This window comes from Gymnoscopelus braueri, assembly GCF_963280865.1.
Source record: "Gymnoscopelus braueri genome assembly, chromosome: 5".
In the NCBI taxonomy this organism is placed as follows: Eukaryota; Metazoa; Chordata; class Actinopteri; order Myctophiformes; family Myctophidae; genus Gymnoscopelus; species Gymnoscopelus braueri.
Genome location: NC_137606.1, coordinates 50,211,148 through 50,221,889, shown reverse-complemented (window position 1 = coordinate 50,221,889; position 10,742 = coordinate 50,211,148). Strand labels below are relative to the sequence as shown.

At 41.6% G+C, this 10,742-nt stretch overlaps 1 protein-coding gene across 1 annotated transcript in view; it reads left to right on the top strand.

Annotated features, from left to right (window-relative positions):
• LOC308085420 (nucleotidyltransferase MB21D2) overlaps positions 1 to 10,363 on the top strand; it is a 21,222-nt gene extending 10,859 nt beyond the window's left edge. Inside the window, exons 2-4 of the mRNA XM_080428572.1 lie at positions 1 to 196; positions 1,666 to 2,004; positions 9,638 to 10,363. The exon at positions 1 to 196 is cut by the window's left edge and continues 187 nt beyond it. Of these exons, the coding sequence (XP_080284698.1) occupies positions 1 to 196; positions 1,666 to 2,004; positions 9,638 to 10,222 (1,120 nt within the window). The 3' untranslated portion in view covers positions 10,223 to 10,363. The remainder of the gene's footprint in view (positions 197 to 1,665; positions 2,005 to 9,637) is intronic.
• Positions 10,364 to 10,742: the final 379 nt, after the last annotated feature.

The window sequence follows — 10,742 nt, the reverse complement described above, 5'->3', positions numbered from 1 at the left end:
GGTGACGCTGGACATGCGCCACTCGGCGCTGTGCCACTCGTGGCTGAGCCTGCGGCTGTTCGACGAGGGCACCATCGCCCGCTGGAAGGACTGCTGCACCGTCGTGGACCACATCAACGGAGCCACCAACTACTTCTTCTCCCCCACGCTGGTGGCCGACTGGTTCCACCAGTCCATATCGCTGGTCCTGCAAGAGGTACTGGAGGTTCTAGGGGCGCAATGGTTGATCGAACTAATCTATTTGATCTATTACACATCCTGTTGTATTAAGTATTAACACATCCACTGCCAAGGGCTAATCTCATAATGTACTCACCAGTGCCAAGGTGTTTTTGTTGTTTTTTTGTTTTTTTCATGTCGCCATAGATCTTGTTAAAATCCTTAAGATTGAGCGCTACACGGTCTGTTTACATCCGCGCGATCTCCCTGTATCTCCCAGTGAAAACCACGTGTCAAACGGGGCATCCATGTTTGAGTTAGAGCGGATTACGTTAAACAGTGAAATGCGAGGAGAAAAAACTACAGGAAGAGAATTGAGTTTCAGTTTCGTCTGTAGAATGGGAGCGGGCGTGAGCGTCAAAACCGGATCCCAAATAATTCTATTTCCTGTCATCAAACCGGAAACGGAAGTGGATCAAAAAAATTCCGAAAGTGCACCCGGACCGCGCATGCGCGAAAAGACCGCAGCCCGTAGGGCTACGGTCTCGGCGCTTAACAGTTGGATTTAACGGCCCGTAGGACTACGGTCTTGGCAGTTAATGTGTTAAACAGGTTCAATCTATAAAAAAAAAATATATATATATATATATATATATATATAACATCTTCTCGATTATTCAATTAATAAATATAGTTTTTGGATAGAACAATGGCTAGCCCTAGTAGGTTCTATCAGTCCATATATCTGGTAATACTGGAGGTATATCAGCTCATCATGTTGTTATTAGAGCCAAACTGATGCTATCAGCATATATATACATAATATCCATAATCCTAGCTTGCATTTACAGTTTACTTAGAACCCTCTATCATTCAGTTGCACCCATATGGCAAGTCCCCCCCCCCCCCCCCCCGTACAGTTTGGTGATGTTTTGATCTGGCACTTGAGGTCAAGTTCATCCTCTCCCCATGTATTTAATTAACATAATAATAACTGCAGGAATATTTATATATTCTGATAAAGCTGCTGCTTTATTTCTGCATGTCAGAAACTTTTTATCAAGGACATCCTATCTGATCATTTCATTCAGCGCTCATGTAAATTCATTGGATTGGATGAATTACTGTTGTTGCAGCTGACAAGGACACACATGGGATTCAGAATGAGTTTTGGGTTACAGTGTGCAGCTGATAATAGAAGTGACTGTAGGTACATAAAGGTCCCAATATTTCATGGCCATCTGATTTGTGATAGTTCTGCATGGCACACTGAAATGCGTATTCATTTTCACAACTGTTCACATGAAGATAAATTAAATCAAGTGAACAATTATAGCAATTAACGGCCATTATCAAAGGCAAACCTATAGGCCCACAGACAGACAGACAGACACATTGTATTGTGTTGTGGTGTTGTGTGGTAAAGATCCAGAAGATATTTCCTATATAGACAGATCTGTCAGATGTCTGACACACTGTAATGTGTCGTGGTGTTGTGCGTTATAGATCCAGAAGAAGCCGCAGAGAGGCATGCCGCGGGTGGAGAAGGTGGAGCGCAACGGGACGGTGATCTCGGTCATCCTGGGCGTGGGCAGCAGCCGCATGCTGTACGACATCGTGCCCGTGGTCTCCTTCAAGGGCTGGCCCGCCGTGGCCCAGAGCTGGCTGATGGAGAACCACTTCTGGGACGGCAAGATCACCGAGGAGGAGGTGATCTCCGGCTTCTACCTGGTGCCCGCCTGCTCCTTCAAGGGCCGCAAGGAGAACGAGTGGCGCCTGTCGTTCGCCCGCAGCGAGGTGCAGCTCAAGAAGTGCATCTCGTCCAGTCTGATGCAAGCCTACCAGGTGAGCCTATACGAGTGAAATTGCGACCGCGTTCATGGTGTGGCTCTGCAGGAGTCTAGCCGTCTGTGAGAGGGTCTGTCAGGGTGCTCGGGCCACCGCGGAGGTTGTGGGTTCGAATCCACCGTGGTCAGTGGTGGAAAGTAACTAAGTACATTTACTTAAGTACTGTACTTAAGTACAATTTTGAGGTATTTGTACTTTATTTGAGTATTTCCAATTTCCAATATTTTTACTTCTACTCCACTACATCTCAGAGGCAAATATTGTACTTTTACTCCACTACAATTATTTGAAAACTTTAGTTACTAGTTACTTTTCAGATATAAACTATGATATAATGAAACATACATTAACCACTTTAGCCCTATTTTATACCTAGGCTATTTGAAAATAGCAGATCTACAAGCTCACAACGCGTCGCAGCGCGACGCGTTGTGAGCTTGTAGATCGGCTATTTTCAAATATCTTGTACTTTTACTTTTGGTACTTTAAGTACATTTTGATGCCAATACTTTTGTACTTTTACTCAAGTAAATTTTTAATTTTGGATTTTTACTTGTAACAGAGTATTTTTATATTGCAGTATTGGTACTTTTACTTAAGTAAAGAATTTGAGTACTTTTTCCACCACTGACCGTGGTGCATCCACCAGCTATGTCGAGCGTCTATACGAACACAATTGACCCGTGTTCGGGGGAGGGAAGCCCGGGCAGGGAGGGTGATATTTGCCACTACACGTACTCCTACCTGTCAGTGGGGAGTGTTGGGCGGGAGGTGTTGGATGAAGGCTCTACGTCCTCCCGGTGGGGGCTCCTCAGTGGCAGGTGAGTCAGTAGCAGTGGTGGAAAAAGTACTCAAATTCTTTACTTAAGTAAAAGTATCAATACTGCAATATAGAAATACTCTGTTACAAGTAAAAGTCCAGAATAAAAAATGGACTTGAGTAAAAGTACAAAAGTATTGGCATCAAAATGTACTTCAAGTACCAAAAGTAAAAGTAATAAAATATTTGAAAATAGCAGATCTACAAGCTCACAACGCGTCGCGATGCGACGCGTTGTGAGCTTGTAGATCGGCTATTTTCAAATAGCCTATGTATAAAATAAGGCTAAAGTGGTTCCTGTATGTTTTATAATATAAAAATGTATATCTGAAAAGTAACTAGTAACTAAAGTTTTCAAATAATTGTAGTGGAGTAAAAGTCAATATTTGCCTCTGAGATGTAGTGGAGTAGAAGTAAAAGTATTGGAAATTGGAAATACTCAAGTAAAGTACAAATACCTCAAAATTGTACTTAAGTACAGTACTTAAGTAAATGTACTTAGTTACTTTCCACCACTGGTCAGTAGGATACAACAGCACAAATGTGTGTGGGGGAGGAATCAATTGGCATAACGACTACATTTGGGAGAAAAGGGGGTAAAAAGCAACAATCAATCAATCAAACTTTATTTATATTGCACATTAAAAACAACCGTAGTTGGCCAAAGTGCTGCACAAATTAAAAGACTAAAACAGAGCAATACATACGAGCAAGTATTCATAGAGCATGTACCTGTGTGTGCACGGGAAACACACACAGACCTATCGTTAGACTCAAGTACAGACATAGATGAGGATGAAAGATTCAAGACTCAACTGTCGGTAAAGGCCAGGGGTTTAAAAAGAAATAAGAGATTCTGTCTGTCTCTCTGTATGTGTGTCTGCAAACCGCTGGGACGATTGTATTTCCTATTATTGTTTTTTTACTATTTTAAATATTTGAATCTTATTATGGAATGGGGCTCTGATCGGGCCTGCCCACACTAAAAATGAGTCATGCAAAAGTTACAAAAACTAAATCATCATATCTGATGTCATGCATTCTTTCATCCTAACCCTTTTCAGCTTCTGTGAATCAAGACTTTCCTTATAATACCTGAAAAACTAAATAAATACTAAGTTTAATTAACCCTATACCACAACTAAAACTAGTCAATTTCTAAAACTAAAACGACTTACCAGACTCACCAGTAAAGCTAATTAAAACCAAACTAATCTACTAAACAAAATAAAAAAAAACGAATACATATTTCTAAACTATAATAACTCTTATGAGTAAGGAACATTGCATTTGTAATAAAACGTAGAGATGCATTGGTGATTCATTCACTGAATGAAGGCCTTGTAAAATGGATGAGGCTGCATGTGTAATATACAGTCTGTCACCAACATAAGCAATCACAGACATACACAACATGTCACCATAATCAATCACAGACAGGAAAGTAGCTTCCACAAGCTTTTTCTTGGCATTGGAAGTAAAGCTAGATTTATTTCTGAAATCAAATCCAATCCTTCACTTAAGCTCTGTTCAGATCAAAGTTTCGTTTTTTGGGGATCAATAGTTTTTGTTGTTGTTTTTTTGTGCCAATTCCCCCATTTCCCCCATGTGTGTATTATAGTCCCTGTCTCTGCCAACCCGTATTGTTTGGTCTGTGATGGGTTTAGGCTGCTGATTCATCCCGGCCCACCCAGTCCCGCTGGATTTCTGACCATTATCGCTCATTCCAGCGATGATTTCATCCCATACTACCACCAGCAGTTTGTTTTCGACCGGCCTCTCCCCTCTGCAGTAAAGTTTAATCCATTCAATCCGGGAACGCATCTGTCATTTTAGATTTCTTTGGCTATTCAAAAATAGCAGATATACAAGCTCACCGAGTGCGCTATGAACTTGTAGATCTGCTATTTCTAGAAAAGTCTTTAAAATTTGTGCAAATCTTTTAATATAATATTAATATAATTAATATATAATATTTAATATTTAATATATAATTGGGGAGTAAAATCCTGGGGGTGTAAATCCTAACATTTTTTTTTAAAAAACCTACAGTATGTTGCTACAGTATATTAGTGGTTCTCAAACATTCATGTCAAGGACCCCCAAAATGATAGGACCCCCATCTCAAAAATATTTAGGTACAGGGACCCCCAGATGAAAAGATGTGAGTCACAAATGTTCGCTTTGAAAATATATACTGTATATATTCAAAGATTTCAAAGACAAATTTTCACGATTTTTCAAAATTAGCAGATCTGCAAGCTCATAGTGCGGCACTCGGTGCCGCACTATGAGCTTGCATATCTGCTATTTTTGAATAGCCCAAAGAATAACATAATGGTTATAGCTGACATGTTTTCTATTATTATTGGGACCCAAAAGAAACGCAAAGGCAGCATGAGAGACAGAGAGGGACAGGATTGGACCATTTCAGCACCACGGACAGAGACACAGTGGGCTGCCCTCAGTGTCAGCCATATCTAGAGAGTTGCGTCACGCTTTGATCTCGCCGCCAAGCGGGATGTTGCCTCCTGTAGTTCCAAACATTGGAACTTCCTCATTGAGATAAATTAGATAGAGAGCTTTCGCATTCCATTCTTACAATGGGAGTCTACGCTAGTGTCGTCGCTCTCATAGTTATGTCACGCTGTTCAGTACTAAAGACCATCTGAAATGGAAACGTATATCTCTGCTGTCGGGCAGAAACCTCTTATCTCCATATTTGATTTTTTTTGTACATCGTGTACAGCCGAGCGTCACACAAAAGTAGATCCACAAGCTTGTAGATCTGCTACTTTTGCTGTTTTTGAATTTGAATCCTAAAAAGTAACAGTTTTGGACACATCGGTTTCCACCCGACAGAGACGATATAATATATACAGTATTTTGCCCCTTTAGAGCATATTCGTGGTCATAATGGGGACATACTGTAGTTTACAATAGATGCAATATCAAAATATGTCATTGTCAAAAGTGCAATATTGAGTACTTCCTATCAAACTAAAGTGTCATGTGTGCTGCTTACATCAGCAGGTACCAACCAATTTCAGTTAAAAAAGCGAGTCGTTTGCACATCTACAAAGGCGACAGGTGCGTAGAAGACGAGGGCCCCAACGTACTGAAAGACAAAACACATGCAAATGCAAGTAAAAGATTTAACGGGAATTCAACAATGTTTCGGTCTATTAGACCTTCATCAGGTTATCTTAAGATAACCTGATGAAGTTATCTTAGAGGTTATCTTAAGATAACCTGATGAAGTTCATTGTTGTATTCCCATTAAATATTTTTTCAATCAAGCCTCCACACAGAGCTGTGATTCATTATTCCACAAACACCAGAGGGCAGTGCTGTGTGCTATATGTAATTGCCGTATCCAAGATGGACGGAGGATGATCTCATTTTAAAGCTAAACAGTACACTAAGAATGTGTTTATGAAAACATTTGAGGTGAAAGATGCAGTGAGAAAAGCGTTAGTCAACAGTGCACTGCCTTGTTTGATATGTTTCACTTTGTGGTCCGAGCTAGGTGACCTCCAGGCGGGGTCATTGTATTCTCCATGCCCAGGATGAGTGCTCATAGCCGGGTAAGAGACGTGCATACAGCCGCTGCTATAGGCAGTTAAAAGTATATGCTCCTAGATCAAATGCGATAAAACAAGAAAAAAAGATCCGGGCACCCAATAGTAAAAGGAGGAAAATCCTTTATTAACCTAGGCCTGTTGGCTAATTAAAATCCGCTTGGCTTTTAACCAGTCTTGTATACTTTGTCGTAGGATCAATATTAAAAATAGCAGTTCTACATGCTCCCAACACGTAAAATCGTGACGCGCTAAGCTTTTAGATTAGATTAGAATATTGTTTTAAATAAAGTGAGGTTTCTCACCTTCAGGAGTATGGTTACAAGGACCAACACTGTTGGTCAAATTACATAACAATATTGTCTGCAAAATGCAAATACAATGTGTGGAGTTGTGTCCCCTTTTAAATGTGTCAATCCCAGCCAACTGGACCTGAACCAAGACACTTTTGGAAAGGAAAATAATGTTTATGTGCACTGACAACTGGCAATGCACTTGACAATGACAACCTACCTTGCTACCGCTACTATGGCTATAAAGTGTTTTTATTGACTGGACATGTTGACAGGTAAACAGCTGAAGGTAATAAAGTTAATAGTGGGTGTGGTTTCATTTAGGTGTTTCCGTGTGCCAGCAGGACGTTAAATGTATAACATCTAAATAAAGTAAGCAGGCTTTGTTCAGGCTGCAGGCAAAACCTGATTTGTTTCTGAAATCTGATCTTTAGGACTGACTGTCCACAGTCACACCCCAGACAATTTACATTGTGGTACTCTTCACAAAAAAACAAAAAAACAAAAACACAGCACAATACATCAGACAGATTGCAGTCAATGCAATTTAACCACCTAGGAATGCAGAAATCTGATTCACAAAAATAATTGTGTTATTTGTTGTTGTGTTTTTTGTTTGCTGTTGAGACTTGATAAAACCAATCTGATCTCAATCTGGATAGGCCAAAAATCATATTTGGCCAGCATTAACAAAATAATGATAATAATAATACATACATACAATTCATACAGCACTTTTCTTGATACTCAAAGTCGCTTTACACAACAGAACAAATAAAATAAACTACTTTATTAAGAGAATAACTAGTTAAAGGCTAAAAACTAAGCAAAAACATTAAAACAAACATAGCCCCAAGCTGCGCTACTCATACGCTGAGTTTGTTGAACTGAAACACACCAACAATAATGTTATTACCTTCAGCTGTTTTTACCCATCAAAATGTCCTTTCGGAAGTTCACAATGTCATCTTTGTGTATTTTCCATTTTCCAGGAAATTACAAACTATTAAATTACATCAATGAAACCTTGTTTTATATAGAGAGAGTCTAGTGTATGCTTGATGAATTGAAGAAAATAGGGGACCATGATTAACAGCAAAACTATATCAAAACTCTGTTCATTAACTCCAACACAACTGTCACAGTGTATATTTCAGTACTGTACTGTATGTCTTGTATCCAGTACATGTCCTCATTATTTCTAAAACACCAAAAATTGCTCTACTTTTACTATTTAAAAACACGTCGAGAGTAAACAGTGTTCCGCACGAGCGAGGAACGCACGCGCAACACCCAGGCACGCTCCTCGTTCTGGCATGAGCCTGTTTATCTCCTGTTTTTAAATAGTGAAGTTCAAGCAACATTGCTGTGTTTTGGAAGTATTGAGGACACAGACTGGATACAAGACACTTGGGCTGGAGTTTATAAACAGATTTCTGATGTAGTTTTGCTGACCCTTATTAACTTAGTATTCTCTTAGTCTTTGGATTCTTTATTTACCGTGAAGGATAACAACACAAACCCAAATTCTTCATTAATTCAAGGCTAGATTTTCTTCTGCCATTTATTTAGTAAGAGTAGCCAAAAAAAAATTACCCCCTTTTTCTCCCCAATTTAGTTGTTATGCCAATTGATTCCTCCCCACACACATTTCTGTGTTGCCACTGCTGTCGTATCCTACTGACTCACCTGCCAGTGAGGAGCCCCCACCGGGAGGACGTAGGGCCTTCGTCCTACTCCTCCCGCCCAACACTCCCCACTGACAGGTGCCGCCCCAGCCTGCAGGATTAGGTGCAACGACCAATATCACCCGCCCCGCCCGGCTTCCTTCCCCCGAACACGGGCCAATTGTGTTCGTATAGACGCCCGACAGCGGCGTGGGGGAGGAGGCGGGGCCACGGTGGAATCGAACCCACAACCTCCGTGGTGGTGGGCAGGGACTTAAACCACTGCACCACCCAAGCGCTGATGAATGTTTTAATATTTAGAATAAACCTCTCCAGTCATGTTGGACTTAGTGGAACACTAGCTGATTTCACTGCAATCAATGACTTCATCTGGTGTGGTGATGGATAGGGGTGCAACAGTTAATCAAAGTCATTGATTTAATTAAGAAAAATAATCAATTTTAATAAAATAATACATCTTCAAAAACACAGAAAATAGGCTAAAAATAAATAAATATATAATGACAAAAATGTGCTCCTTGATTATTCGATGAATCAAAAAAAAATCGATATAATAATTGCTAAGAAAATAATCCATAGTTGCAGTGGTGGAAAGTAACTAAGTACATTTACTTAAGTACTGTACTTAAGTACAATTTTGAGGTATTTGTACTTTACTTGAGTATTTCCAATTTCCTATACTTTTACTTCTACTCCACTACATCTCAGAGGCAAATATTGTACTTTTACTCCACTACAATGATTTGAAAACTTTAGTTACTAGTTACTTTGCAGATATAAATTATTACATAATAAAACATTCATTAACCACTTTAGCCCTATTTTATACATAGGCTATTTGAAAATAGCCGATCTACAAGCTCACAACGCGTCGCAAAGCGACGCGTTGTGAGCTTGTAGATCTGCTATTTTCAAACATTTTAGTACTTTTACTTTTGGTACTTTAAGTACATTTTGATGCCAATACTTTTGTACTTTTACTCAAGTAATTTTTTGATTCTGGACTTTTACTTGTAACAGAGTATTTTTATTTTGCAGTATTGGTACTTTTACTTAAGTAAAGAATTTGAGTACTTTTTCCACCACTGGCAGCCCTGAAACGCATCAATAACTTCATCTGGTGTGTGTGGTGGTGGTGCTGGAATCCACTCAGCCCTCCATGGTGTCAGTATGATCGATTCTCGCAGACCTTGCAGAGGGCGGGGGTGGACAGTAACTCATCTCCCTGTCTCTCTCCTCTCTTGACAGGCGTGTAAAGCCATCATCATCAAGCTGCTGTCGCGCCCCAAGGCCATCAGCCCGTATCACCTGCGCTCCATGATGCTGTGGGCCTGCGACCGGCTGCCCGCCAGCTACCTGTCCCGGGAGGACTTCTCCGCCCACTTCCTGCTGGGCCTCGTCGACGACCTGCAGCACTGCCTGGTCAACAAGGCGTGTCCCAACTACTTCATCCCGCAGTGCAACATGCTGGAGCACCTGTCGGACGAGGCCGCCGTGCTGCACGCCCGCAAGCTCTCCTCGGTGCGCTCGGACCCCGCCGAGCACCTGCGCACCACCATCGAGCACGCCAAGGCGGCCAACCGGCAGACGTCGTCGGACGTCCAGTGGCGCGGCGGCGGAGGCGGCGGCGTGGGGGGAGGAGGAGGCGGGGCCAACAACGGGCTGCCCTCGCCCTCGCAGTCGGACGCCGGCGGCGACAGCCAGCCCGACGACCGGCTGGCCAAGAAGCTGCAGCAGCTGGTCACGGAGAACCCCGGGAAGTCCATCTCGGTGTTCATCAACCCCGACGACGTCACGCGACCTCACTTCCGCATCGACGACAAGTTCTTTTGATTCCTTTTCTCCCTTCTTCTCTCTGAAGACATGACAAGAGAGGGAGGAGGTTCTACTTCTGTTTGTGCTCCTCTTCGCACTTCTCTCCCTCCTGTTTATTTGTCCTTCCCTCCGTTTTTCCTCTTAGCCCATTAAGACCTGAGGCCGCTTCTAAACATTTTCTAAATCCTAACAGTTTTTCGGAAAAAAAATGTAAAACATTTTTTTTCACGATTTTTCAAAAATAGCAGATCTACAAGCTCGTAGCGCGGCACTCGGTGCCGCGCTACGAGCTTGTATATCTGCTATTTTTGAATAGCCTAAAGAAATCTAAAAGTGACACAGGTGCGTTCCAGGTATTAATGGGTTAGAGGAGGAGTCGTCGAGAGGAAGGACGCGTCCTGTTCCTCCGTTCCGTTTGAGGTGTCCTTCAAAGGACTTTCTCCCAGACTGAAAGTGTCCCCTCCTCTGTTGATGTCCTCCTCTCTCTCTCTTCCTCCTGGTTTAATTTGAGTGAAGTCAAGTGAGGTGATCGTCTAGA